The sequence below is a fragment of the Giraffa tippelskirchi genome, chromosome 8 (genome assembly GCF_054371585.1).
Source record: "Giraffa tippelskirchi isolate mGirTip1 chromosome 8, T2T-mGirTip1v1.2.pri, whole genome shotgun sequence".
NCBI lineage: Eukaryota > Metazoa > Chordata > Mammalia > Artiodactyla > Giraffidae > Giraffa > Giraffa tippelskirchi.
In genome coordinates, this window is record NC_137282.1 from 134101047 (window position 1) to 134128911 (window position 27865).

At 55.0% G+C, this 27865-nt stretch overlaps 2 protein-coding genes across 7 annotated transcripts; one reads left to right on the forward strand and one right to left on the reverse strand.

Moving 5' to 3' along the window:
- Window positions 1–626: 626 nt before the first annotated feature.
- TMEM151B (transmembrane protein 151B) lies at window positions 627–10752 on the forward strand. 2 transcript variants are annotated; one of them, XM_081518986.1, is made up of 5 exons: window positions 627–707; window positions 1037–1110; window positions 2144–2262; window positions 6107–6404; window positions 6819–10752. In XM_081518986.1, the coding sequence occupies exons 4-5, from the start codon at window positions 6132–6134 to the stop codon at window positions 7953–7955; spliced, it is 1410 nt and encodes a 469-aa protein (XP_081375112.1). In that variant the 5' UTR covers window positions 627–707; window positions 1037–1110; window positions 2144–2262; window positions 6107–6131; the 3' UTR covers window positions 7956–10752. The 2 variants fall into 2 exon arrangements, with proteins under 2 accessions (XP_081375112.1, XP_081375111.1); XM_081518985.1 differs by lacking the exons at window positions 627–707; window positions 1037–1110; window positions 2144–2262 and adding an exon at window positions 3697–3828 and having other exon boundaries at window positions 5964–6404.
- DRC5 (dynein regulatory complex subunit 5) lies at window positions 10069–27416 on the reverse strand. 5 transcript variants are annotated; one of them, XM_081518990.1, is made up of 7 exons: window positions 27351–27416; window positions 26168–26253; window positions 18539–18593; window positions 18040–18409; window positions 15893–16461; window positions 13171–13620; window positions 10069–11630 (listed from the first exon to the last, which is right to left on the reverse strand). In XM_081518990.1, the coding sequence occupies exons 4-7, from the start codon at window positions 18311–18313 to the stop codon at window positions 11421–11423; spliced, it is 1503 nt and encodes a 500-aa protein (XP_081375116.1). In that variant the 5' UTR covers window positions 18314–18409; window positions 18539–18593; window positions 26168–26253; window positions 27351–27416; the 3' UTR covers window positions 10069–11420. The 5 variants fall into 5 exon arrangements, with proteins under 5 accessions (XP_081375116.1, XP_081375115.1, XP_081375118.1 ...); XM_081518989.1 differs by lacking the exon at window positions 18539–18593; XM_081518992.1 differs by lacking the exon at window positions 18539–18593 and having other exon boundaries at window positions 13096–13620.
- Window positions 27417–27865: the final 449 nt, after the last annotated feature.

The following is a 27865-nucleotide window of genomic DNA, read 5'->3' on the forward strand; positions in this document are numbered from 1 at the left end:
TGAACACGCAGCTACTAACCAGTTTCCCTCCCACCCTCCCCATGAAACCTCATTTTATTCACCCATTTGATAGACATGTAAGGAGCTTCTTCTATATGCCTGACATTGTTCTCTCTGTTGGAAGCAAAACAGAGGCTCACAGTAACAGTAATAACCAACAACTACCATCCCCTGCTCCAAACAAACAAACAAAAATGTCCCACAGTTCCAGCCTCCAAAACCCCTAGCAGTTACATCACAGAGTGATTAGGCTGAGATAGGAGTGAGAACAGGATGCTGGAGGGGCACAACATGGGCCCAACTACCCAGAGGGGTGAGCGGTAAAGGAGGTCCTATTTGAACTGGAAATGGGAAGGGAAGAGGGCTGGGGAGAAGTACCTAGTCTCTATTGGGAAAGGGGGTGAGTGGAGGGAGAAGGGAGGGGGTAGGACAGACAGGAGGAGGTGACCCACTGGTCTCCATCCCCCACCGAAGGCCACAGTGGGGAGGATGTGTTGAGCATGAGAGGGTGAGGAGCCATGAGGGGAAAGCCCAAGGAAAATGAGGCATCTCCTTCCCTTGGGGTCATTGTGACTTCAGACATCCTCAACTTCCTCCCCCGACCTGTTCCTCTCCCAATCTCAAAGGCTGGAGCAAAAACACAGACCTTAACCACTTGGATTCAAAATCATCTCCATTTTAAAGTTGGGAAGCTGAGGCCCAGAGAGGTGAGTTGACTTGCCCAAGGTCAAACAATCTGAAAGTGTAGAGCTGTGTTTTCCTGTTCCCAGTACAAAACTTTAAAAATGCTTTCAGTGAGGGACTTCCCTGGTAGTCCAGGGGTTAAGACTTTGAGCTGCCAGTTCAGGGGGCTCAAGTTTGATTCCTTGTCAAATATGCCAAAACTAAGCCCCGGTGTAGGTGCAGGCAAATAAAAACAATATTTTCAGTGACTTTTGTTCCTTCATGAAGGTTTAAGAAGTTGGGGGCATCTGAGCCCTTTGCAAGGACACAAGAACTCAAGGGTGTGCAGTGAGCATCTCTGTTATACCCACAGGTTGATTTAAAGGAAAAACCTACCCCATTAACCTACCCAGAAACCTACCCTTGTCTGGCTCTAAACCCTAACAGGTATGTGGCAGCCCCTTTTCTGGCCACATGAGGTCAGCATTGAGTCACTGACTGCTTCCAGCACCTAGTCTGCACTCTGATTGGAAGCCCTTCTGAGTACAATTTAGGAATGGGGACAGGGACAGTGGCAGTGTCATCTGGAAAGATGACCTGGGGACTTTGACAAGTCATAGCATGATCAGGGTCCTGACTTCACTCCCTCAGTCCCACCCAGTCTTCTCCAAGGTCCTCTTCTCTCTTGTTTTCTGGTTCCCTTTGTCATACTCCCACTCCCCATCTCTGCCCACTTCAGCCAGACTCATCTTCAGGAAACAGGCCCAGTTGCCATGGTGACCAGCTGGTCAGCTGGCTCCTTCCACAGCCCCCTTTTTTTCTCTGGGCTTCTAAGGAGGGGTAATGCATGTGTATGGAGAAAGGGGAGGTGGTCTTTTATCTCTTGAAAGCTCTGAGATTGGCCAAAAGAAGTTGAGCTATCTCTCTTCTGAAGTCCCCTGAAGTGGAGTCAGGAAGGCAGTGAGGCTGGGGGACAGGAGGAAGATTAGAACGAAATGGGGAGTGTGAAGATCCTATCTGGGTTAGGAAAGGCCAGGATTAGGACCTCTGCTCTCTATCTGCAGTAAGTACTGAACTAGGTGAAATGAACTGAAACCAGAAGAGGAGTTAGAATTAGTTGTGGGCAGGACTTCTCAAAAATTATGGGTAGGAGAGAGACATTGGAATGAGCCAGCAAGTGAGATTCCTCCTCTGCCATGGGGGTGAAGGAGAACCATGCCTTTGGGACCATACTCTCCCTTGATTTGGGCAGGGAGGATGGACTCACTGACCTGGGGAGGATCACACAGGCTGGGTAGTTCTGAAGTGACAGGCAGACCGAGAGCCCCCTTCACCTTCCCTGGAAAGAGAAGAGTAGAAACATGCAGACAGGACCAAGAGTAGGGGGGTGGGTGTGTGGGGGTGAAGGCAGAGGCTCTTCTGCCCCAGATGAGGGTCAGGACCATCAGCAGAGCAGTGGGCTTGTCCTCTATTCCTAAAGACCAGATATCCAGGTTTTGCTTCAAGCTGACCTCCGACCCTTGAAGATCCCCATGGACTTTTGAATGGGAAAGTTCTGGATTCTAGGACCACTCTATGAGTACCAGCAGGTGACCTTGAGTAAGTCCCTCACCTCCTCTCTACCTTGGTTCCTTGTGGGTAAATGGGGAAAGTCACTAAATGTCAAAGACTAATGTAGCGCATGACACACAACAGGCTTCCTTGGTGACTGCACACACAGACGGATCAAGCATAACCTTTATCTTATTCTTTCGTAATGACAGGCTTCCATGTCCTTCTTCCCCATTAGACTTTGTGCTCCTTGAGGACAGGAAATTGTATTTTGCATTTCTATATAGGGCACAGTAGGTTCTTAATACTTGTTTATTGAATGGATGCATTCAGGAATGAATGAATGGCAGTTTTCTTTCTGCCCCTAACTGGGGTGGGAAAGAGCACTGTGGGTGGATGACATGAAGGGACAGGCGACCTGCAGTCACTCAGCCTGGCCTGTGGCCTATGACTTGGCCTCCTACACTCAAAGTCAGAGCTTTAGAGATTGTTCAGTCAACTTTCTCACTGCACAAATGGGTAAACTAAGGCTCAGACAGGGGAAGGCATTTGCCCAAGGTCACACAGCTAATGACAGAGCCAGGATTAAAAAATCTCTTTTCAGGTTTCCTGATCTCCAGTCTAGGGCAATGTACACACTTTATTGCTTCTCTGGGGTTTTTCTTCTAGGATGGAGAGAGTTCAGTGAAGGCTAGTTTCAATATCCTCTCTTCTGCCCTCTGCTAGTCCTTCCTCACATCCAGCTCAATCCGTTCCTTTTCAGCCTTTCCCAACCTTGCTCAGCTGGGTCTGTCCTCTGAAGTCTGGCTCTTGCCTTAACCCTTTACCATCCAACTGGGAACGAGGATCTTGCCTAGGGTTCCCAAACTCAATTTCCTCTCCCCACCCTCAGCCCTGGGAACTTGCGAGAACCAACGGTGGGGAGGGATGTTAGTTGGCCGCTGGCGCCCCCTCCGCGAATAGACGGAGAGGAGTTTGGGCTTAGTTTCTCCTCCAAGGAAGAAGGATGGCGGGGGTGCGGGTAGTGAGCGGGGCTGGGAGTGAGGAAGGGGTGCCGGGAGCCCCTGTTGCTTGTCCCCTTTGGGGTGGCTGTTAGGTAGGCTTGGGGAAGGCGGAGTTTGGGGGGGCCGGGGGCGGGGCTCCTGTGCTGGGAGGAAGAGGGGGGGCGCGCTGGCTCCAGCTCGGCTCAGACAAAAGGCGGCGGCGGGAGCGGGCGGGAGGCGGAGCGGCGCCGCGAGGGCCTCAAGGTGACGCCCGGCCCCGGCCCCGGCCCCCCCAGCCCGGCCCCCCAGCCCGCCTCCCCATCCCCATCCCCAAGCCCCTTACCCGCGGTGCCCTTTCCAGGCCCCCTCCCCCCGGCGGGGGGTGGGGAGCAGCGAGGGCCCCGCCCCCTCCCGCCCCCTCCCCAGGGCCGGCGCAGGATGCCCCCGGCCCCCAGCAGCCCCCCGGGAGGCCCTGAGCTCGACGCGCCCCCTCTACGCCATGTCCCCCCCTGGCTCGGCCGCGGGAGAGAGCGGCGGCGGCGGCGGCGGCGGCGGTGGTGGCGGCCCCGGGGTCCCGGAGGAGCCCACGGCGGCGGCGGCGGCTACGGACGAGGGCCCCGCCCGAGAGGAGGTGAGAGCCGGTAGCGCCCCTTCCCCGGGCGCGGTCGTCCCTTCCCCGGGCGTGGCGCCCCTTCCCCCGCCGGTTCCGCCGCAGCGCGCCCGGCGCCCCGCACCCCGAGCCGGCCGCCGCAGCCGCAGTCCCGCGCCGCTGCCCCCGCCCGGCGGCCGGAGCTGTCCGCGGTGTCGGGGAAGGGGCCGCGCCGGGGGCGGGGCTCGGAGGGGGGGGGTCCCGGGAAGGGGGAGGGACCTAGGGGCGGAGCCTCGCGGACCCCGGGTAAGTGGGGGTGGGGACGGTAGCCGGGATCCTATCTCGCGGAGGGAGATGCTCTCCAGAAGGCCAGGAAGGGTGACTTGGAGGGGCTGCGGGAGGCAGGAGAGTACCTGCCAGGTCCACGGAGGAAACGGTGGTGTTACCTGAGCTGGGGTCCTAAGAAGGTCAAACGTGTGCAGAAGCCATCTCCCCTGAGGTCACTGGGGCTGTTTGTGTGGGGGATGTGCGCCTCTCTCATCCAAGGTCCGTGTAGCCCGCTCCCCCCCTCCAGGGGACTCCCAGGAATCCTTCCAGGTGTTGGTACCGAGCATACCTACCCCTCGTTGGGGGCATACTAAACCTGGAGACAAAGCGATGGAGGAAAGTACCAGGGGCTCCCCATGCACGCTCGTGCACACACTGCACGCTCGTGCACACACTGCACACTGCACTAGGGCAGAAGCACACAGGCAGGACCTGCAGGGAGAGCCCCTTTCACACTCACTCTCACTGGGACAAGCACACACTCAGGTGGGCATGCAAAGGGGCACATATGCACTCCCCAAGGGCTAGGCTCCCACAAAGGCACATGCACCCTAATCTTGTCTGCATGTGCACTATTTCCTAACCCAGCCACCTATCTGTACTTCCAGATCTTTCCTTGGATTTCACACCAGTCCAGGGCCCACTGCCTGTTATTGTGCCTTTCCTCTCTTCACCTTCTCTCCCTTTCCCTGGGGAGCTTCCAGGTCCAGGCAGGGGAATGGAAAGAATAAGTCAGGATCTCAGCAGGCGGGTGTGTGGAGGGTTCCTAAAGCTGGACGGTGGGGGCAGCAGAGGGAAAGCCCAGGCCACCACCAGACATCTGACTCAGTATACTTGTCCTTGAGTGGCTGTGGGTGCCAGCACCCAGAATGCAAAGAGAATGAGGCCCTGCTTTCAGGAGCACCCAGTCTAGTGGAGGAGCCAGACACATAAACAACTCACTGGGACCACTGTGGGGCAGAACATGATTTAGTGCTTTAAGAAGCCTGGGTACCAAGAATTGTTTTCTGTTGACAAAGGGCTGGGCCGCAAACATCTTCCTCCTTGCCTCCCACCCCCAACCCCACCCCCGTCTCCCATCCCCTCTCTCCAGCCATATGCCTCTGCCCTTCTGGATATTTCCTCCTGGACCACCTGCTGCTCAGGGACACAAACCCCCTGCTTTCCATCTTAGAACAGGGGTAGGATGTTAGGGAGACTTGCTAGGGACCTGGGGTCCAGAGCGTGGGGAAGGAGACAGTGCTTGCGGTTTCCTGGGAGGTATGATGGAGGTGGATGGGTCTGAGGAAGCGGTTCCTCCTAGATTCTGGAATAAGGGAGGGCCCCACCTGTGAAGTGGGAAGGGGATGTCAGTGGGCCCCTCCCTCCTTTCCTAGAATACCTGGAAGGGGTCTGGGCTGGGGACCTGCCTTCGCTGATGCCTGTCTGTCCTCCCTGTTTTCCCTGCCCACACCTTCTGCTGTTTCACTGCCATCTTTGTATCTGTCTTTGGACTGTTCCTCTGGGTGCCATCCTATCCATCTGTGTCTTCTTTGCTACCTGGGCCTTCTCCCTCCACCCCTGGCTCTGATCCCACTGCCTCTCTGGGTATCTCTCTCTGCACTTCCCCAAACTGGCATTCTGTTCCTTTTTCCTGTCCTCGTGGCTCACTCTGGGTCACTTCTATGTTTATCTCTGGTCCTGGCCTCCCATCTTGGTCTGACTCTTTTCTCCACGTCCCTGTCTGTCTCTGCCTGTCATCTCGGGTGCTGGCCTCTGGCCCTCCCTTCCTACATTCATCCCTGTACTGGGTCTTGCCACTCCGTCTCACTCCCCAATCATCTCGGCCCTTTGCCTGCCCATCTGAGCAGCAGCGTCCCATCCAGCCCTCTTTCACCAAGTCCCTCTGCCGTGAGTCCCACTGGAAGTGCCTGCTGCTCTCGCTGCTCATGTACGGCTGCCTGGGGGCGGTGGCCTGGTGCCACGTCACCACGGTGACCCGCCTCACCTTCAGCAGCGCCTACCAGGGCAACAGCCTCATGTACCACGACAGCCCCTGCTCCAACGGCTATGTCTACATCCCCCTGGCCTTCCTGCTCATGCTGTATGCCGTCTACCTGGTGGAGTGCTGGCATTGCCAAGCCCGCCACGAGCTGCAGCACCGGGTGGACGTGAGCAGCGTGCGAGAGCGCGTGGGCCGCATGCAGCAGGCCACGCCCTGTATCTGGTGGAAGGCCATCAGCTACCACTATGTTCGCCGCACGCGCCAGGTCACCCGATACCGCAATGGAGACGCCTACACCACCACCCAGGTGAGGAGCTGGAGGGGAACACAGGCCGGTCCAGATGGGAGGTGGGGGGTTGCTGGGACCCTGCCCAACTGTCCCCAGGGGGAGCACAGCCAGCAGTGAGCGCTTGTGGGCACTGCCACAGGAGAGCAATAACCACCACCATAATAACAACAGCAAACACTAGCAGACAGGTTCTGCTCTAAGTACTTTACCAGTATCAAAGTCAAACAGCTAGTGTATGGTGGACCTGGGATTTGAAGCCCGGCAGTCTTGACTCCAGGGTCTGTGTCTCTGGAGATGATAAGTTCCTTCCTAGCTCCAACTGGGACTTAAGCCAGGACAGGCTGAGGGTTCGATCAGGCGCTGAGAGCCGCCATGGGGCAGACGAGGGTGAACGGACTGAAGCCTCCCCCGCCGCCTTCCCCGGCGCCGCAGGTCTATCATGAGCGCGTGAACACGCACGTGGCCGAGGCCGAGTTCGACTACGCCCGCTGTGGAGTCCGCGACGTGTCCAAGGCGCTGGTGGGGCTGGAGGGCGCGCCGGCCACACGGCTGCGCTTCACCAAGTGCTTCAGTTTCGCCAGCGTGGAGGCCGAGAACGCGTACCTGTGCCAGCGCGCGCGCTTCTTCGCCGAGAACGAGGGCTTGGACGACTACATGGAGGCGCGCGAGGGCATGCATCTCAAGAACGTGGACTTCCGCGAGTTCATGGTGGCCTTCCCCGACCCGGCCAGACCGCCCTGGTACGCCTGCTCATCCGCCTTCTGGGCCGCGGCGCTGCTCACGCTGTCGTGGCCGCTGCGCGTGCTGGCCGAGTACCGCACGGCCTACGCGCATTACCACGTAGAGAAGCTCTTCGGCCTGGAGGGCCCGGGCTCTGCGGGTGGCAGCGCCGGTGGCGGCCTCAGTCCCAGCGACGAGCTGCTGCCACCGCTCACGCACCGCCTACCGCGGGTCAACACGGTGGACAGCACGGAGCTCGAGTGGCACATCCGCTCCAACCAGCAGCTGGTGCCCAGCTACTCGGAGGCGGTGCTCATGGACCTGGCGGGGCTGGGCGCGCGCTGCGCTGGGGGCGCGGCCGGGGGCTACACGCCCACCTGCCGCTACGGCGGGGTGGGTGGCCCGGGCGCGGCGGGCCTGGCCCCGTACCGGCGCAGCTGCGAGCACTGCCAGCGCGCCATCAGTAGCTCGTCCATCTTCTCGCGCAGCGCCCTGAGCATCTGCGCCAGCCCGCGGGCCGCCCCCGGGCCCGGAGGAGTCGGGGCGGGCTGCGGGGGCAGCCGCTTCTCTCTCGGCCGCCTCTACGGCTCCCGGCGCAGCTGCCTGTGGCGCAGCCGGAGCGGGAGCGTCAACGAAGCGAGCTGCCCCACCGAGCAGACGCGACTGTCCAGCCAGGCCAGCATGGGGGACGACGAGGAGGACGACGACGAGGAGGAGGCCGGGCCGCCGCCGCCCTACCACGACGCCCTCTACTTTCCGGTGCTCATTGTGCACCGGCAGGAGGGGTGTCTGGGCCACAGCCACCGGCCGCTGCACCGGCACGGCTCCTGCGTAGAGACTTCACTGTGACCCCGGGTCCCGGGAGCGGCCCGACGGTCTCCTTCCCTGCCCCTTGTCGGACGGCGCGTCCCGTGGGTGGAGCAGGGGGAGTCACGAATGTGGCCGAGGCCGTGCTGGGAACGGCGTGGGTGGGGAGATGGGAGGCGAGGGGGCGCGGGCCAGACTCAGATGGGGCCGATCCGACCCCCCCCTTCCGTTACAAAAAGAGACACCTAGGGGGAGGGGAGACAATCCCACCCCGGCAGAGCCGTCTCTTCCAGGCCTGCCCGCCCCTGAGTTCCTAGGGGGTCACCTCCCTTTCTGACACACACACTCTCGCATTGGAGATTCCCTGTCCCGCCTTTCAATGGATCCAATGACTGTTACGTGGCAACTGCGCCCTGGGACCCGTCTTGGGCTCCGTCTCCAGGGAGAGGCCCTTGCTGTGCAGCTGGGGAGGTTTGGAGGCCAGCGGGGAAGGGCCGCCCAGCTGTCTTTCCTCGTTGTAGCCCGATCCTGCTGGGGCCTCTCTCTACCAAGGGGGCAGTGGTTCGGAGAACAGCAGGGCTGGCTTCCAACCAAGCTAATGAATTCAGTGGGTCTGAGGCTGGGGCCGGGTGTCAGCCACGGTACTCCATCTCAAAGCCCTGGAGATGTTGCTCTCCTCTTCTTGGCGCTGGCCCAAACAAGATCCGAAGATCGGGGTTTCCTTTCCGCCACTCCCACCACTGTTGTTTATCTCCCTGGGCCCCCGGGAGGTTGGGTCCTGGGGGGACCGAACTCACCACAGCTCCCCTTCCCCAGCCTGCTCCCTGGCTCTGAACAGCTGTTGCCAGGGTGAGGGGGAAGGCAAACTGTGGAGGGCAGTGCACCTCAGTCCTTTAAACTTCTGCCTCCTTGCCTAGGTTCTGGGAGGGCATCCCCTTTGGGCGGCATTTCTTCAAGCTGACCAAGGTGTATGACTCGGCGGGGAGACTAGGAGACAGGCCTGGGTGACCACAGAGAACTCGGGAAGCAAGTGGGAGTTGAAGAGGATAGGGTCACGAAAAGACCCTCAAAGGTGGGGGTGTCCACGGGGGCCGCCCCTTGGCTCCCCCATGTTTGTGGGGAGGAGTGGATAGTGGTCATCCGCAAGCTGAGCCTCTGCGGAGCTGAGGACCTTGTCACGAGCCCAGCTGGACACTCTGTTCCAGGGGTGGGGTCAGAGGCAGGAATTCTGTAAATCTTGCCCGACCCCTCTGTCCTGCCCTAGCCGGTGAAGCTGAAGCCCTGCTGTGTGTCCCAGGGTCTTCAAAGGGGCATGCTGTCACCACCCCAGGGCGCTGGCCCCGTGTCCTGTCCCCCACCACTCCTACCCTGATGTGCTTCCGTGTGCATGTCTGTGTACAAAACCCCTGCCCGCCCAGCTCCCCTGGCTAACGTTTTCCCAGCTGACTTAGCGCCCAGGGAGTGAGCTCACATTTGCAGCCGGAGAGGATAACCCTCGGCCTTGACATGGCTCACGTCATCTGAGCCATCAAGAGCCGCCCCTCTCCCCTCTTCCTTCAGCCTGGCCAGGCTCATGGCCTCCACCTATGCAACATCTCCTCTGGCTCCCCTGCTCCCCACTTCCCTGGGGAGCTGGGGGGCACAGATTGTGGGGACACCCTGGCCTGTGGCGCATTGGGATTGAGCTTAACTTTCAGGTGGAGATGGCTGAGTGGGAAGGGGAGGAGGCTGGAGAAGGGAAGGCTTGGGCAGGAGGGGACAGCTGCCCACTAGGTTTCCCTGGGCAGCAGTGCCCACCTACCTGCCAGCACTGTGCTCTTCAGGGGCCTGGGGGTTGGAGTGCCCCTCTTTCCTTTGAATGGATGTCTTCGAAGTACAGGTGGCAAGCTGTGGCCTTGGCACCCAGTTCTTGGCCAGCTGGCACCCGGATGTCACACCCTTGTCTGGGGCATCCTGGCCACCTCATGGCTCTGGGAAGGGAGGAACTCAGCTCCCTGCCTCAGGTAGATGCCTGAGACAGAACCTGAGCTGGGAGGAGGGGAGAGGGGAGGGGCTGTGATTATTTTTGCCTGTATTGACCATTTCTGACTAGGTCTTCTCACACAGACAGCCTCACACCTCCCACATACGCACAGACTTAGAGAGAAACCAAGTCTTTGGTCTGTTTTCTTGGTAGCTTTATTGATTGCCAGGGAAAACGAAAACCAGAAAAATTAATCTCTAAAATTAAACTTTACACTGAATGTTCTTGTTTCTCTAATTAGAACCTCTGCTAGCAGCTGTGGCTATGTACACTCACACACTCACACACACCCTCACACCTATAAGTTTGCACTCCGGAACTGTCAGAGGGTGTCAGGCACAGACAGACTTGAAGTTGCCCAGACAGGCACACGTGCGGTCACTCCCAAGCCCCCTTTGGTGCTCTGCTCCGTGCCTGCTTGTTGGAAGGAGTCCCTGGAAAGTGCTCCTAGGCTGTGGTTGCAGCCTGTGACCCACCCTTTGGAAACAGGGCTGGGGGTTCAGTCTGCGGAGGATGGGCCCTGGTGCTCAGCCTGAATCCATCAGGAGATGCTCTCATGGCCCCATGGGGAGATGTGATTCCTGTGGGTGTGGCCCCAGGGTGGGTGGTCAAAGAGTGACGGGGACTCGTGGAGGGCCTGGAAGGTTTCATGTGTCCTGGGACAAGGGCTTGTGGGGTGGGCTGGGCCTGGCTGGGGAGAAGACAGGTCTCTGTCAACTGGGTGCATCACACTGTGGCCTTTCTGTCGTGGATTTCCAAGCGCAAAGATTGTATAAATCAAACTGGTGGATAATAAAGTTGCGGATGACTCACTGACTTCCCTCCCAGGGTCACACCTCTCTCACCATCTCCCAGTTCTGTGAGCAGCTCTTTGGGGAGGCCGACAGGTCTGAGCCCCTCCTGTCACCTCTGTTTCCTCCTGCCCAGGTTGGGGGTGGGGTGGACTAGGGGTGGCATGACCTGCAGAACTGGAAGACTTAAGCAGAGTCAAGTAAGAGGGAGGTGGCATCTGCAGGAGTGAGGGTGGAAGAGCCAGGCAGAACTCTGCTGAAGCCTGGGGTGGAGGAGTGTGAGTGTGTTTGAAGGTCATGAGGTCAAGGATCTGTTTGGTAAAGAGAACAATGGTGGGGAGGAGGGTGGTTGGGGAGACGGGCGGCCCCTGTGGGAGAGTCTGGGCCTCACAGTCTTGAAGAGTCGGCTTTCCGTATTCTTGGGAGAAGTCAGTCATTTCAGTGAGTCCGTTCATATCCTCTCCCTAGGTACCAGGGCTAAGTCCCACTTCCTACCGCTATCCCAGGCTCCCTCCTCTCCTCACAGATCCCTGCAGAACCTCAATCGCTCACCCCAAGGATAGTCTTGGTCTCCCCTCCCTGTCCCTCGGGACCAGGGTGACCCTCGAGGGCAGGCATGGCAGGGGCATGAAATGAGGGATGGGGCTGGGGCAGTGACCCAGGTCTGGCCACTGCCTCTGCCCTGTTCCTATCTTATCCCACAGGATTCTCAGGGCCTTTGGCAGTGACTGGGGACATGAAGTGGCTAGGATTCAGGGCCCGCTGGCGGGCTGCTTCACGATTGGCACAGAGGGCCTGGCTGATGAGGTACTCGCTCTCCTGGGCGATGTCTGACAGGCGCAAATCAAACTCCAGGAGGGTCTTGTTGTCTGACATGCCTTCCAGGAGCTGCTTCCCGCCATCCTGGGTCAGGAATACAAGGGAAAGGGTCAATTTCCACCACGACCCAGGACCACACAAACATGGGTGGATGTGTGCACGTGTACACATACTGATATACAGACGTGACGGGAACAGCAACTTCACACACAATTCCTACTTTGTGTAGCATTTTCTATCCTGTTCCTTCTTATTCCCTGAGAAAAATGGTGCTTGAAATTCACTAAACTGACTTTTCAACCCCAATGGTTTGAAAAACATGGTGCTGTGGCAGTGACGATGACTCCATTCTTCTGGTTCAGCCACAAGCACATGAGACAAATCTGGCTCGTGAGATATAAGGAAGAAGTTTGGAGGGTGTGGCATCTGGGAAGTTTTTTCTCATAAAAGAGAAGAAAAGAGAGGAGTGGTCTCCTTTTTTTCTGCCTCTGAGCGTAGCCCTATGGGAAGTACAGCCGCCATCTTGGGCCCATGAGAGTCGCACAAGAGGCGATGTGGCCGTGGGGTTGGGTGGACAGAGCAGAGGTAGCTCAGAAGCACTGAGCCAAGGAACTCACCAACCCCAGAACCCCCTTCTCTGGGGCTTCTGATTGTGGGACACAGCGAACACTCCTCTTGTTTAAGCCATTTCCCACTTAAGCTTTCTGTTACTTGTAGCAAAGAGCACTCTCTCTGGGGACTGTCTGTGAGCCAGACTGTCCTCTGGGGAGGCTTGGTAGAGGGTGCAGGGCCCTAAGTGGAGTGCATGGAGGTCCCTCTTCTCTAGGCCTCATAGTTCCAGCCCCTTCTGGGTTGGGTGGCCCTTGCCCAGTAAGAAAAATTTCCTGTTGGGAGGCAGAATGCTGGTTTACTATGGTTGTGACCCAACAGTATGTTGCAAAGTCAACTCAATGGGTCACTGAAGCACCTTTTTAAAAAATGAAGTAGCAAACATTATAAAGGAAAACATCAGCATATATCACAAGCAGTGCAAGTTAAATTTCAATTACGTTATATCTATGTATGTGTTCACTAGGTGTTCATGCAAATTGCATTTCTTACTCTGAGACTTGGTCAAGATTTGAAAGACACTGTCTGTTGGAAATGACCCAGGCTTTCAACCTGACTGGATGCTCTCAGGCAACTCACTAACCTCTCTGAGACTATTTTCCATCTATAAAGTGGGGCTATTTTACTAGATAAGTTGAGGGTTAAAGAAAAACTAACGGGATACTGGGTGCCTAGCACAGTAGAGAATCCCGAGTAGTAGCAACAGCTAGTAAATACAGAGGACCTAGCCAGTATCTGCAATGGTTAACTGCTTTACAGTTATAACTCATTTAATCCTCCCATTAATAACACTTCAAGGTAGATGCTATTACTATTCGCATTTTACAGATGAGGAAATGGAGGTCCCAAAAGGTTAAGTAACTTTAACCAAGTGCTAAATGGCAGAGCAGGGGTGAGAACTGGGTAAAGGCTGTGGTCCTAACAATTTCCCAATAAGTACCTCAGATTCCAGGCCCTCCACCTAAGGCCCCAGGGCTTCCCCTTGGCCCTGCGTGCCCCAGAAGCCGTGGCTCACCAGCCCGATGTGGTTGCAGGACAGGTTGATGCTGGTGAGCGTCGTGTTGATGGTGAGCACCTGGGCCAGGAGGGTCGCGGTGGGCTCGGACAGCTCGTTGCCCCCGAGGTGCAACGTGGTGAGGCACTTGTTGGTATGCAGGGCATGGGCGAGCGCCTGGCCACCCTCATCCTCGATGCAGTTGAGGCGCAGGTTGAGGGAGATGAGGTTGCTGTTGTGCCCCAGGGCGTGAGCCAGCGACTGGGCGCCTGGCGCGCGCACCTGGTTGTTGGCGAGGTTGAGCATGCGCAGGCGGCTGTGGCTCAGCAGCTTGGCGGCGGCGCGCGCGCCCCGGTCCCCGATGAGGTTGTGCGACAGGTCCAGCTCCTCCAAGGCCGGGTGGTCCAGGAGGCTGCGGATTAGGATGCGGGCCTTGTCGTCATCCACCTTGCTTCGGGTCAGCCTGAAGATCTGTGGGCAGCAGGAAGAATGTGCCTGCCTACATACTTCCTCCAGGTAGAAGAGGGAGCCCCAGGAACGCCCAAGGTTCTGCTCTTTCAAGAACCTGGCTGGGGGAAGTCTTCCCTGGCTGTCCGGTGGCTGGGGTTCCGAGCTCCCAGGGCAGGGGGCTCGGATTAGATCCCTGGTATGGGAGGTGGATCCCACGTGCTGCAATAAAGATAGAAGATCCCGTATGCTGCAGCTGTGCATGTGTGCTCAGTCCCTTCAGTCGTGTCCAACTCTTTGCGACCCTGTGACTTGTAGCCCACCAGGCTTCTCTGTCCGTGGGATTCTCCAGGCAAGAATACTGGAATGGGTTCCCATGCCCTCCTCCCAGGGATTCTCCAGATCGAACCCACATCTCCTGCGTCTCCTGCATTGCAGGATTCTTTACTGCTTGAGTCATCAAGGAAGCCCATGCTGCATATGGGACCCATCCAAATAAATAAATAAATAGTAAAAAGAGAGAGAGAGAACTTGGCTGGGAAGGGGGAGAGAGGTGGAGCAGTAAGGGATAAGGGATTTGACTACCTGGCTGGCTTTTGGGCAGGGCAGGTCTACCCACTATGACAGAGTGGTGCAGAATTGGTGGCAACTGGTAGGGAAAAGACTGCTGCTGCTGCTGCTGCTAAGTCGCTTCAGTCGTGTCCGACTCTGTGCGACCCCATAGATGACAGCCTACCAGGCTCGGCCATCCCTGGGATTCTCCAGGCAAGAACAGTGGAGTGGGTTGCCATTTCCTCCAGTGCATGAAAGGGAAAAGTGAAAGTGAAGTCACTCAGTCGTGTCCAACTCTTAGTGACCCCATGGACTGTAGCCTACCAGGCTCCTCCGTCCATGGGATTTTCCAGGCAAGAGTACTGGAGTGGGGTGCCGAGACTACCACTTATTAAGTAATGACTACGTGCTGGGCATGCTGCTGCAACATTCCATAGCCATGATCTCTAACCCTCAGCATCCTAGTGAGATCTAACAAGTCCTTTGCATTTTACAGGAGAAAATGGAGGCTTTGAGCAGAAACCTCATTTGCCCAGAGTCACATGGTGATTAAGCTGTAGAGGCAGGTTTTGAATCCAGGTCTGTTGGGTGAGTCAGCCCTTCGCTGCACCCTCCTAGACTTTGGTGAGGTGATACCCCACTCTAGTTCTGATTTGCATTTCTCTAACAATTAGCTAAGTTGAGCATCTTTCATGTGCCTGTTGGACATCTTTGGAGAAACGTCTAGGTCTTCTGGACATTTTTGGATTGGGTTGTTTTGTTGTTGTTATTGAGTTATATGAGCTGCTTGTATGTTATGGAAATTAAGCCCTTGTCTGTTGCATTGTTTGCAAATATTTTTCCCAGTCTGAAGGTTGTTTCTTTGTTTTATAGTTTCCTTTGCTGTGCAAAAGCTTATGCATTTGATTAGGATCCATTTGTTTTTGTTTTTATACATTGGTTTTAAACACATGCAAATTTCTTCTTAAGGAAACCCAAACCCCTCATCTGTTACTGCTCTACCTTTCTCTCCCTTCACAGCCAAGTTCTTGAAAAAGCTGATCTGTCTCCTTACTTCTCACTCTCTCCACAAATGCCTCTGATATGGACTCTGCTCCTGGCACTCCACTGACATAGCTTCCCCTCAGTGACCTCCAAGTTTGCTACATCCGGTCCTCAGCTCCATCCCACCCCACTGCTGCTCACCCTTCTTCTTGAAATGCCTCCCTCCCTAGGCTCTATGATACAATGCCGTGTCCTCCTTTTCCTCCTCCTCTGATTCTTGGCATGCTCTCCTTCCCACCAGAATATTTGGGACATACTTAACCTAAAAAAAAAAAATTCGTTGTGTATTTGAAATTCAGATTTAACTGGACATCCTGTATTTTTATTGGTAAACTGGCAACGCTATTTGAGTTGCAATTTCGCATTTATATGATTGCTGATTAGTGCCTTTTATCCCCACCAGACGGTCAGCTGGAGAGCACACATGGTCTAATTGCGCTCATTGTGGAATCTTCAGCACCTAGGACAGGGCTCAGGGTGCAGTTGAGAGTTGGATAAAAAGCTGGTGAATGGGGCGGGCAGAACCTTGTGCGTTTCCGCATTCCCAGAGCCCAGCTCGGTCCAGGGCAATCAAGGACACTTGGTCAACGAGCGAGAAAGAAATAGGAGCAAGAAGGTGGTGATAGAGGAGGAGGGGAAGGGAAGAGGGACTCAGAGATGCTGAGAGTGGGAGGTGGGGGGAGGCTGGGGGAGGTGGTACCTTGAGGGTGTGGCAGGCCTTGACGGTGGCCGCCAGGGAGTGGCAGTCGCGGTAGGTGAAGAGGAAGAGGTTCCACTCGAAGTTCATGCCACAGTCCTTGACACCGTATACCAGGTCCAGCTCCTCCAGATGGCTCAGGCCAGCCACCAGGTCGTCCAGTTGGTAGTGGTCCATGGCCGGTTCCTCCATCTCCCCTTCGCTGCCCGAATCGGATTGATCCCCGCCGCGGGGCGGGGCCGGGAGCAGCACGGGCGGAAGGAACTGATCCACCCGGATGGCCCGCACATAGTTCCTGCAGAGCGGCAGCAGGTTGAGGATCACCGCGGGGTCGGTGGTGTTCGGGATGAAGTGTTTCAGCAGGTTCTCCAGGTGCAGCTCAAAGAACATGCGCTTCCAGCTGCCGCCGTGATTGTCCACGTGGCACACAGGCCACCGCTGCGTGCAGCAGCGGCGCCAGTAGCTCTCATCATCGATCAGGTTGGCGGTCACAGCCAGCGGCAGGTCCGGAGACAGGTGGTTCAGGACCTTCTTCTGATGCTCTGGGAGCAGCTGCTTCAGGATGGGGTTGTCTTTGGGAGCAAGAATAGGCAAATAGGAGGCACAGTGTTGGGGACACTGCACTGTGGCACCCTGGGCTCAGCCTGTCTGGGGACACCCAGGAAAGGGGAAGACCCTCCTCTGCCTTCAGGGAGCCCCAGTCTGTGAGAAGAGATAGCCTTCATTCTCAGGAAGGCTCGATCTGAGGAGGGACACACCATCCCTAACTATGGGGTGGTCCTAGTTGAAGGTGGACATCTTAGCCTCTGGTCTCAGGGAGCTCTCTGTCTGAGACAGAATCCCAGGTCCAGCCCTCAGTTTTTCCTTAATCTAGTAGAGGAGGTAATTCCTGACTTCAGAGGCTCCCAATGTGATTTGATTTAATTCAGTTTAAAACAAGAACTTTTTTTTTTGAGCACCTACGATGTACCACAGGCTTCCCAGTTGGCACTAGTGATAAAGAACCTGCCTGCCAATGCAGCAGACATAAAAGAGGCAGAGACGTGGGTTTGATGCCTGGGTCAGGAAGATTCCTTGGAGGAGGGCGTGGCAACCCACTCCAGCGTTCTTGCCTGGAGAATCCCATGGACAGAGGAGCCTGGAGTGCTACAGTGCATAGGGTCACAAGGAGTCAGACACGACTGAAGTGACTGAGCATACTCGCACGCACTACGTATCACGTACTACCCTTGCATCCTAAGTGCTAAGGATACAAGAGTGAACAAAACAGAGGGAGGCACTCCATCTTACTAGTGGAAGCAGACTGTAAACAAGTCAAATGAACACATTGTAGGCCTGGTGGTGACAGGTGCCATAGACAACATGATGGCCCTATCCTCAGAGAGCTCGCCCTCTGGTAGGAGAGGTTGGCAACTCATCTTTGAAAAGGATGAACATTAACAGAGACTAAAGTACGGGACAATCCAAGGATCTATACATGCCCATAGAAGACTCCAAGAGAGTGAAGGATGGTCAACCAGGGAGGGCTTTCTAGAGGAGGAGGTAGATGTGGTTTGGGCCAGGCTTTGTTGGAGAGAGTGGGAAAAGTAAGGAGAGGGCCTAGACATAGAGGGCACAGTGCGGGATGGGGGAGGTGTCTGGAGGGGCCTAGAAGTGGGGATGGCTGGAGAAACTGACTTGGCCTCAGGGTAGGGGGAAGGGAGGAGGTGAGTGGGGATGAGGACATTTTCCTAAAGGAAATCAGTCCTGAATATTCATTGGAAGGACTGATGCTGAAGCTGAAGCTCCAATAATTTGGCCACCTGATCGAAGAGCTGACTCATTAGAAAAGACCCTGATGCTAGGAAAGATTGAGGGCAGGAGAAGGGGATGACAGAGGATGAGATGGTTGGATAGCATCACCAACTTGATGGACATGAATTTGAGCAAGCTCTGGGAGATGGTGAAGGACAGGGAAGCCTGCCGTGCTGCAGTCCACGGGTTTGCAGAGTCGGACATGACCGAGGGACAGAACAAGACAAGAGGACATTGTAGGAGAGGGCAGGGGCTGCCTCCAGACCCGGCTCTGAGGCCTGGCCTCCAGGCAGTCCCCTCCCACCCTGCCCTACTCCTGGCCTTCTCTCTCCCAAGTGAGGAGGGGACAGACTCACTCTGGAAGTTCTTGACAATGTGCTGAATGCAGAGCTCTGTGAGGAGGGGCACGATGGCCAGTGACCACTCAGCGTCCTCAGCGATGATCCTGCGCATCCGCCGGACCCCAGACCCAGAACCTGGGCCCTTGGACTTCACCGGGGGTGGGATAACCGGGGTGGACTTTGAGGGCTGTGGGCCTGTGCTCGAAGTTTGGCCCACAGAGGAGGACCGGTCCTGGGTGGAGGTTGAGGACCGGCTGGGGATCGACTCTGTTGTCTGGGTTTCCTGCATGCTGGGGGTTGGCAACACAGGGACAGGTGGCCCCTTGGTGATGGCCTCGTGACAGGGAGCTTCTCAGACAGGCAGATCCTGGGTGCTGGCGGGAACCTGGAGAAAGAGGAGCAGGGAGAGTTGTTATTTTGTAGGGTTTCAGTGGGCATTTACCAACAGACATAGCACAGGGTGGTTCTGAAGGGCCAGTCTCTGGACTAGAGCAGGTCCAGGTGCAAACCTCACCAGCTGGGTGGTCTTGGGCCGGTTATTGAAGCTTTTTGAGTTTCAGATGCTTTCCCTGTGAAACGAGGATAGCAGTTACCAATAAGATGATTGGGAAGAGTGACTAAAATAATGCACCCAAAGAGGCATAGCTTTCTGTGACACACGAAGCTTGTAGCAAGCAGCAGAGCCACATTTCAGACAATAATAGCTACGCAGTAATTACAAGCAATTGCTGTATGCTGTCCCTTTTTTTAGTTTTTTATGCATATCAGCTCATTTGATTCTCACAGAAGCCTTTTTGAGATAGGCACTGATGGACTAATTTTTTTCTGATGTGAAACTGAAGCTCAGAGAGGTTAACTGAGTTGCCTAAAGTCACACAGCTTATATATAACAAAGGTGGATTAAAACTCAGTCTATTGGGACTTCCTTGGTGGTCCTGTGGTTAAGCATCTGCCTGCCAGTGCAGGGGATACGGGTTCTATCCCTGGTTGGGGAAGATCCCACATGCCACAGGGCAGCTAAGCCTGTGTGCCCACTCTCCACAGGTAGAGAAAGCCCCAAAGACCCCGTACAGAAACAAAGACCCCATACAGCCAAAAACTGGTACATAAATAACAACAACAACAACTCATTCTATCAAGTTCAGCCAAAAGGCTGAGGTATGATAAACATTTAGTTCAAAACAGCTCCCTGCCACTAAGCATTTTACAGAAAAACAACTGCCTAACCAGGAGGAGGGGATGAACAGTACTGGCCAATTGAAGTATAGAAATAGAAATAAAATGGCTGCCAAAATGCAAGCCACATATACTATTTAAAAATTTCTCCTATAGACATTAAGAAAGGAAAGAGAAAGCAAGTGAAATTAACTTTATGTTTAACCCAGTATGTCCAAAATATTTAAACATGTAATCAACATAAAAATTATTATATATATAATTATTAGGCATATGTATTTAAACCTTCAAAATCTGATGGCTAGTGACTACTGTTTTGGGCAGTGCAGGCCAGAAGGGAAGGCAAAGGGAACCAGACCCATACCCTGCCCAGGGCATCAGCACCTTCTCCTCTTCCTTCAGTGGGCTTTAGCTTGCCCCTCCCTCAATCTCCCCATCCCAGTTTTCCTATTTCTCCTAGGCTCCGGGCATTCCAGACAGTGGCAGCAGGAAAGTGTGGGAGGCTACAAGGCAGCTAAATCTGGGGCTGAAGACAGAGGATATATCCGGGTATGCTGTCACCCCATTTGTCCATTCCTGCACCCTGGCTGCAATGTCCCCTCCCCAGGACCTCGGGAAGAATAGGGTCTGCTCAGCCCAGCACGGAGCTCCCACTCTGGGTTTGCTCCCTGACTCCATGCACTGGGTAGTGGCCAGTGGGCAGGAATACTGTGAACCAGCAAAGGTGTCCTTGGCAGATGGAGGGGACCAGATGGTGCTCCCCAGTCCTCCAGGCATCTCAAGGAGGAAGAGCCTGGCTGTGTGAATGTGTGTGTGTGTGTGTGTGAGAGAAAGAGAGAGAGAGAGGAAGGGAGGGAGGGAGAGAGAGAGAGAGAGGCAGGAGGGGGCAGTGTAAGGAAGATATCTATGTATTTTGGTGACACACTTATGCAAATCAAATGCAAATTGACAAATAGATTGGGTCCATGCAGTGTGGGATAAGCAGCTGGCGCTTTTTGACTCATGGTCCTTCCAAGGGTGTGGCTGGGAGGGGATGCTGCTCGGAGGCCCCGGATGACTTTGCATTTCTGGCTCTGCCAGGCACTTGCTGTGTGACCTTGGCCAAGTTACTCAGTCTGAGTGCCAGTTTCTTTATCCGTCAAAGGGCACAGTAATATCTTCCTATGCAGGCTTCGTGGAGATTCCCCTGAGATGATATTTGAATCATATTCATAATATTTGACAAGAGTGGGACTTCCCTGGTGGTCCAGTGGTTAAGAATCTGCCTTGCAATGCAGGGGACATGGATTTGACCTCTGGCAGGGGAACTAAGATCCCATGTGCTCTGGAGCAACTAAGCCTGCGCAACCACAAAAACCCAGAGAGTCCGTGTGCCGCAATGCAAGATCCTGCAGGAAGCAACGAAGAAACAGTGTTCTGAATAAATAAATAAACATTTTAAAAACTATTTGGCAGGAGTACCAGAGCAGGTATATGGAGGACGGAGGCATTCTGAGGGACAGGGGTTTGGGATGGGGAGGGAAAGCCCTAGAGACCAGCTTCTGAGTATTAACCTGCAATGGTGTCTTTGAATGAGGTGCTTCCCTTCCTCCAGGGGACATGTGAGGGCAAAGTGGTGGTGGTGGTCAGGTCTGGACAGGATGGGGTGGGGGTGGAGGGCTGGCAGTCTGGACCAGAGGAAGAGGACAGGGACAACAGGCCAGCCCTGCTCCCATCAGCTCCGCGTCTGGATGCCTGGGGCTCCCTCCACAGTTCTGGTCTAACACACTCTGGGATTCCCCTTGGTCCCAGACGCAACCCAGGACAGCCTTTGGGCCATGCCTATGGGAGTAGAACTTAGCGTGGCTCTCCAGGCCTCTCTCACAGAACTGCCTGGCCTCATCATCCTGCTCAGTGGTCCCTTCTTCCTCCCAGGAAGCCACATGTTGGGAGACCCCTCCTGGGGCCTAGCGGGGTGCTCCCTGGAACAGGGTGGCCCTGTTCTCACTGTCTAATGCCTCACTGGCTTAGGATCTGGCTCCTCAGGTCTCGTCCTATCTGCCTGGCCGCTGTTTGGAGCCTGCAGCCTTCTCTGGTAGGATGCTGCATGACCTGCCCGTGGCTTGGCCCAGGGCCCTGAGCCATTGCCTCAGAAGGAGGGGACAGGGTGGCCATCCATGTGCTCCACGTGCTTGGCTGGTATAAACAAGAGCCCCTACTGTCCCGCGACATTCATAGAGACCTCCATACCCCGAGGTCTGATGTCATTTTAAAGGCAAATGTTGATAACGGTAACCTCATAATAAGGTCAGATTGGTAGTTTTCACTTATCACTTCTTGATTTTTTAAAAAAAAAAATCACAAAAATATTTTTGGCAAGCAAATTGTTACAAGACAGAGGATTCTTCTAAGAAGGCTTTTAGTTCCAAATGTTTTTTTTATATACCTAAAAGAATCAATCAAATATAAAACAGAGTATGTTTCAAAGGATAGTGAGCATGATGACCTCTTTGCCTGCCAGTTACTAATGTGACAAAGATGGTATCAAGTCATGCGCCCAAACCTGTTCTTCTCAACAACTGCTCGGCTGCCGCTCTCCCAACTCTTCCTCCGGCCTCTTGGACATTCTCCAAAGGCTTCCAACACAGGCTCCTCTGACTCTGCCCACCCCTCAGGGTTGAGCCTTGCCTGCCCTGTTCCTCCTCTTGCTGGGCTGCAGCTCCCCCATCTCCTCTGAGCTCCAGACTCATGGCCACTGGCCACCTTGAGGCTCCTGCAGACTCAGTCTGCCCCCAAGAGCACTCAGTGCCTCCACCAAGGCTCTCCTCATCCTGGCTGCTTACCTTGGCCAGAGGCACCAGGAGCCACCCAGGTGTGTGAACCTGGAAGCTGGGGACTCACCTCTCTCCTTCAGTACCACTCCCTCTCCCTGACCTAGTCACTGCAGTTTCCCCTCAATTCTGGCTCCCTCCCCCACGGTCCCTCCTCTCCCTTCCTGCTGTGGCCTCAGCTCAGGGCCTCATTGTCCATTGTCATTGTAGCTGCAGCTGCCCCAGACCTGAGTGTGTCATCCAGCACTCAGCCTTCTCACAGCTGTCCTGGCAGGCCTCTGGGTAAGCCCCTGGCTCCACAACTCAGTGCAGAAGGCCCTCCATGGCCCGATGCTCTGTTTGAAATAAACCCCTCTCTGCATCTCGAGCATGGCAGGCTAATCTGTGCCGCCCAGCCTTTGCTCAAGCCACTCTCTTTGCCTGGAAGGCCTTTCCTGCAGTCTCTGCCCGAGGAAGCAGGCCAGCACTGGTATTTTGAGCCTGAACTCAAGCACCATTTCCCCTCTGGAGCCTTTAGCTTTTCTTGTCTCCCCCTTCCCTTTGTCAGATCCCCAGTACCTGTGTTGCTTCAATGGACTAACGACCCTCTCCTCACACCCACACTGGACTGTGGGCTCCTCCAGGTGTGGGGACTATTTCTATTTTTTTTTGACTGTGCCGTATGGCATGTGGGATCTTAGTTCCCCAACTAGGGATGGAACCCAGGCCCCCTGCATTGGGAGAGTGGAGTCTTAGCCACTGGACCGCCAGGGAAGTCCTCTTTCTTACTCGTTTTTTTCTCTCTAATCCCTAACCCGTGTCAGGTCTGCCAGGGAGGCATCTGGTGTTCTGGGTTACCCCACCTCCCTCTGATCATAGATTCTGGCCAATAGGAGTGCCCTGTATTGGTCAGAGCAATTGGTTCAGAGGTGCACCTGATATAAGCCAATCAGAGTCCTTCCTGGGATTTGTCCAAGTGGAGGTAGACAGAAGGACACATGTCCTTGAAGGATACAGATCCCCTGCTGCTGGAAGCTGTTTCCCTTCACACTGAAAAGGCCGGTCTACGGCAGCAGGAGGAAGTGCCGCCTGGTGGAGACCAGCAGGAGAGGGAGGTGGACAGAGGGCGCACTGGGCACCTCCCATCCCCAGTCCTCACCGCTGAAGGCCCTCTGACGGCCTCCTTCAGTTCTGAGACCTGACTCGATGGCCTTCTAGCAAGCCTCTCTTGCTGAAGCTAAGAATTGGATTTCTGCCCCTTTGTGACCAAAAGGTCCCCACTATTTGGGTAGGCTTACTGTTTTGTGAATGAAATTATGGGAACAATCCAAAATCAGTAGATGAACTAGTTCAACAGGATGGCCAGAAGCTGCCTGGCTGTTCCTGATGTCTAACTCTGGTGGCCTGTTCCTCTCCTGACCACCCGAGCCTCCAACCTCACCTCCCATTTCTTCGCTGACAGTGTCATCAACGTACAACGGCTCAGCACTTAAAAGTTACAAGTTTCTGGGACTTTCCTGTTGATTCAGTGGTTAAGAATATGTCCTGCAATGTAGGGGACGTGGGTTCGATCCCTGGTCAGGGAACTAGGATCCCACATGCTGCGGAGCAGCTAAGCCCATGAGAGCGACTAAGACTTGATGCAGCCAAACAAATAAATATTAAAAAAAAAAGAAAAGTTACAAGCTCCTTTCAGAATGTTTCTCTTATTAGAGTCTTATAACCATTCTACACTGGAGTCAGGGCAGGCTTCTCAACCCTACTTTATGGATGAAGAAACTGAAGACCAGACCAGGAAATAACTGGCCCCTGGATATATAGGAGGGCTGGGGCCGGATCAGGAGCTTGGCTGCCCTAACCACAGTGCCCTGCTCTTCCAGTCACTGTCCCACCTTCCACTAGAAAAGAAAAGAGCCTGTTCCTGTTCCCAGGGAAGCAGGCACCCTTTCTTCACTGCAGAGAGGATGTGTCAGGGAGGGTCTCCCCAGGCTGGAAGAGCGACTAGGTCCGTGGCACCCCACGACAGGAATTTCAGGCCCCTGACAAAAGACATGACTGTTATAGTAAAATGAATTTCCTCCCTAATGAAATGAAATCTTAACAGTCCGTACATGTGTGTATATATGAACTCTGCACTGCTATTTATTTAATTTTATTTTGTGGTTGCACAGCGGGGCTTATGGGATCTTAGCTTTCTGACTGAGGGAACCAAGGGGTTGAACCCAGGCCACACTGTGAAAGGGTTGAGTTCTAACCAGTGGACTGCCAGGGAATTCCCAAGTGAGCGCCTCTTATGCCATCAGCAGGTATCCCCCTTGAAGGGCACACCCTGCCCTTAGATGGGGCAAGTGGGGGCAACCAGTGACCCTTCATCTCCTGACACCTGTAGGTCATGGATCTATGGGGCCTCACATGCTATGCCGCCAACATCAACCCTGCCACCACCCCTGAGGAAAGGTGACTCCCCCTCCCCCTCCCCCGGTCCCAGCTGTGTCCTCAGGACCAGCATCCAGGTCCTGAAATAACATTCAGTTCGTAACTCCCAGGGTTAAGTGTTAGGGTCTGCTCTCTACATGCCCAAGCACAGGCAATAGAAAGGGACGAGATGTCCCAGTTTGGGCAGGGTTGTCCTCATTTTTGATGGTGGACAAGTGTTCCGTGAACCACCTCCTTGTCTATACATAGCTCTGATTTATTGTATTCTAGGCCAAGTGGCTCAGTGGTAAAGAGTCTACATGCCAATGTAGAAGACACAGGTTAGATCCTTGGGTCAGGAAGATCCCCTGGAGAAGGGCATGGTAACCCACTCCAGTATTCTTGCCTGGAGTATTCCACGGACAGAGGAGCCTGGTGGGCTACAGTCCATGGGGTCGCAAAGAGTTGGACATGACTGAGCATGCACACCGGCAGCAGCACGGCAGGCCCTCAACAGTGCGTGCCCAGAAGGAGGCAGCATAACAGCTAGCCCAGGATGCAGGAGTTACACCACCTGAGGTCCAGCCTCTACTCTGTCCCCAACATCTGGGAGAACATGGCAAGTCATGCAACCCCACTAAGCCTCCATCTCCTTATCTGTAATATGTGATAGTAACTGGGGCTCCTACTTCATGAGATTATCCGGAGGATTAAAGGAGCTAATGTGTGTGCCTGCTTGCGTGCTAAGTCACTTCAGTCATGCCTGACTCTTTGCAACCCCATGCACTGTAGCCCGCCAAGCTCTTCTGTCCATGGAATTCTCCAGACAAGAATACTGGAGTGGGTGCCATTTCCTCTTCCAGGGATCTTCCCAACCCAAGGATTGAACCTGCATCTCTTGTGTCTTCTGCACTGGCAGGCAGGTTCTTTACCACTAGTGCCACCTGGGAAGCCCTAAAGTGAAAGTGTTAGTCACTCAGTCATGTCTGATTCTTGGTGAGCCCATGGACGATAGCCCACCAGGCTCCTCTGTCTATGGAATTCCCCTGGCAAGAATATCGGAATAGGTTGCCATGCCTTTCTCCAGTGGATATTCCCAATCTAAGGACTGAACCTGTGTCTCCTGCGTCTCCTGCATTGCAGGCAGATTCTTTACTATCTGAGCCACCAGGAAACATGTGTGAGACATTCTGTATTGGGCCCAGAGCCAACACTCAAGATAAGTGTTAGATATCATGACAAAGATTACCTATCTAAGCCTATGAAATCTTCAGATTATTGACAAATATTATTATAACACTATTATTGTCATTTCACAAACAGGAAAACAGAAGCTTAGAGAACTTAAGTAACTTGCTAAGCATCACATAGTAAGTGGAGAAGCTGAGCTCTGAACCAATGTCTGTCTGTCCAAAGCTGTCCCTCACTTCTCTGCACAAAAGCAGAGACAAATCACAGGATGTTGGGATTGCTTCCCAAATTGCCCAGACTCAGTTGTCATAGCATTTCTCAGTGGGCCTCCCACTCTCTCCAGCGGGAGTGTGGGGTCACCCTCATTGGTGCTGACCTGAACAGCCCAGGCTCCCTCACTCCCTGTCCCTTCCAGTCACAGGCCCTTCTGCAGAACGGATGATCACTTCAGCTTTTGAGGCCCCACGAGGACCCAAGAGATACCGCAGAGCTGTGCTCTCCTGCCCCGTGGCCCACACTGGGCCCTCCATGTTCCTCCCAGACCTAGGGTTCAGCGCTCGAGTCTCCCTCACCTTCCCTCCTCTCAGGAACGTCTCAGACCTCCTCCATCTTTCTCAAGTGCCTAGTTAAATCCAAACACTTTGGGCAGAGGCTCCACCTGCATGCACAAATGGGAAAGTTGAAGATGCTAGGGGAGGGGAAGTCCTCTCCCCTTTCTGCTCACCACATCCCTGGTCCTCACCTCCCTTCCTCTGAACTGAGAAGCAGAAGTGCCAAGTGCCAGGCCTTCCTTAGGTTCTGTGAGAACCTCTACGGCCTTGGACATCTCTTCCTGGGGGCTGGGCTTTGACGACCCGTATCCCCCAGCTTCTCTGATGGTGCTTCCTGCTTTCTCAGTCAGCTTTTCCTCAGGGCCCTGGCTTTTGTCTACATTTCCCCAATTCCTATCCTGCCTACTGTGTCAGACTCCACCTCAGGCCAAGTCATTCCCATTTGGGAATTCAGAGTTTGTGGAATCACAAAAGAGGAGCAAAAAAGTTTCCCTGACAGAATTCTGTCACAGCACCCCTGGTCTTTTGCTGGTGAGACAGTCTGCACACTTATCACACCCCTGGGCCAGGCTTTCCTCCCAGCTGCCCACTTAGGTCTGTTGTCTTAAAAAGAACTCTACCCTCATCCCTACCTTTGACTCAGACACCCCACCAGGGAAGCTCGGCTCCAAATGCCTCCCCAAAACCGCCTGGGGTGAAGGGGCCCTCCTTCTCCTTGGTGACCAAGGATAACCAGCTTTGCCACGGGAGGGAGGGAGGTGTAGAAGCGTCTAGACCTGCGGGAGGGACTGCAGCCCCAGGAGCTGGGAATAGAGGTCCGTCTTTCCAGGAAGGCTGGGGCCCCAGAACTAGGGACTGCTCTCCCCCGTCACCGACTCTCACTCCATTTTCCACTTCTCCATCTCGGGTGACCCTCCCCTGACTCGCAGGCCCTGGGACAGTCTGCAGTGGCCGTAGAGAGGAAGGATGCACGGTCAACTTCATATGGGGGCGGGGGCCTCCCATAGGTACAGGCCGGCCCTTCCTTCTCACAGGAGCCAAGGCTGCGGCCACCTGCAGACTTCGGCCGGGTGGGCTGACTATGGGGGTCCCGTGCCCTGTGGGGGGAGTAGGGGCAGAGAGAGCTCAGCCCGCTAGGGGAGACCAGGGCCGGGTGTTCTCTCTCCAGAGGTTGCCTCACCGCTCCCAAGACCTGTGCGCTCACCTTCTCGCAGTTTCCCACGAACGCCGGTTGTTAGGGACGCCATGCGTCGCTAGGGGGCGGGACCTCAGGGGCGGGTGCGCATGCGTTCTCCAGCAAGCTGGTTTACTCTGCTGTTTTGCTGTGCGAGGGCAGGGTTGCCGGACTTCGATGGTTGTCTCCGCCCGCCTTGGCCCAGGATCAATGCAAATACGTGTCCCCATCTAAGGCACTGTGTGGGGCCCGGAGCGCGCAGTGGGAACTCTGGCCGTGGGACATGCTTTGCGCGTCCTGGGGACCTGTTTAGGAGCAGTGGGTTTCTACGGGGAAAGGCGGAGAGCTGGGGATGGGGCAGGGCGCCTGGACTGCTACGGGGCTCTTCCTTCTCTGCGCCTTTTGTGGGGAATTGGAGGTGGGAAGACGTTCCAGGAAAAGTACCAGTGGCCGTTCCCTTCCGGAAAAGGACGATGGAAGGGCAGGTGCAGCTGTTGAACTCCCCTGAGGCCCTCGGTTGACCTCTGGCTACAGGATCCCTTTAG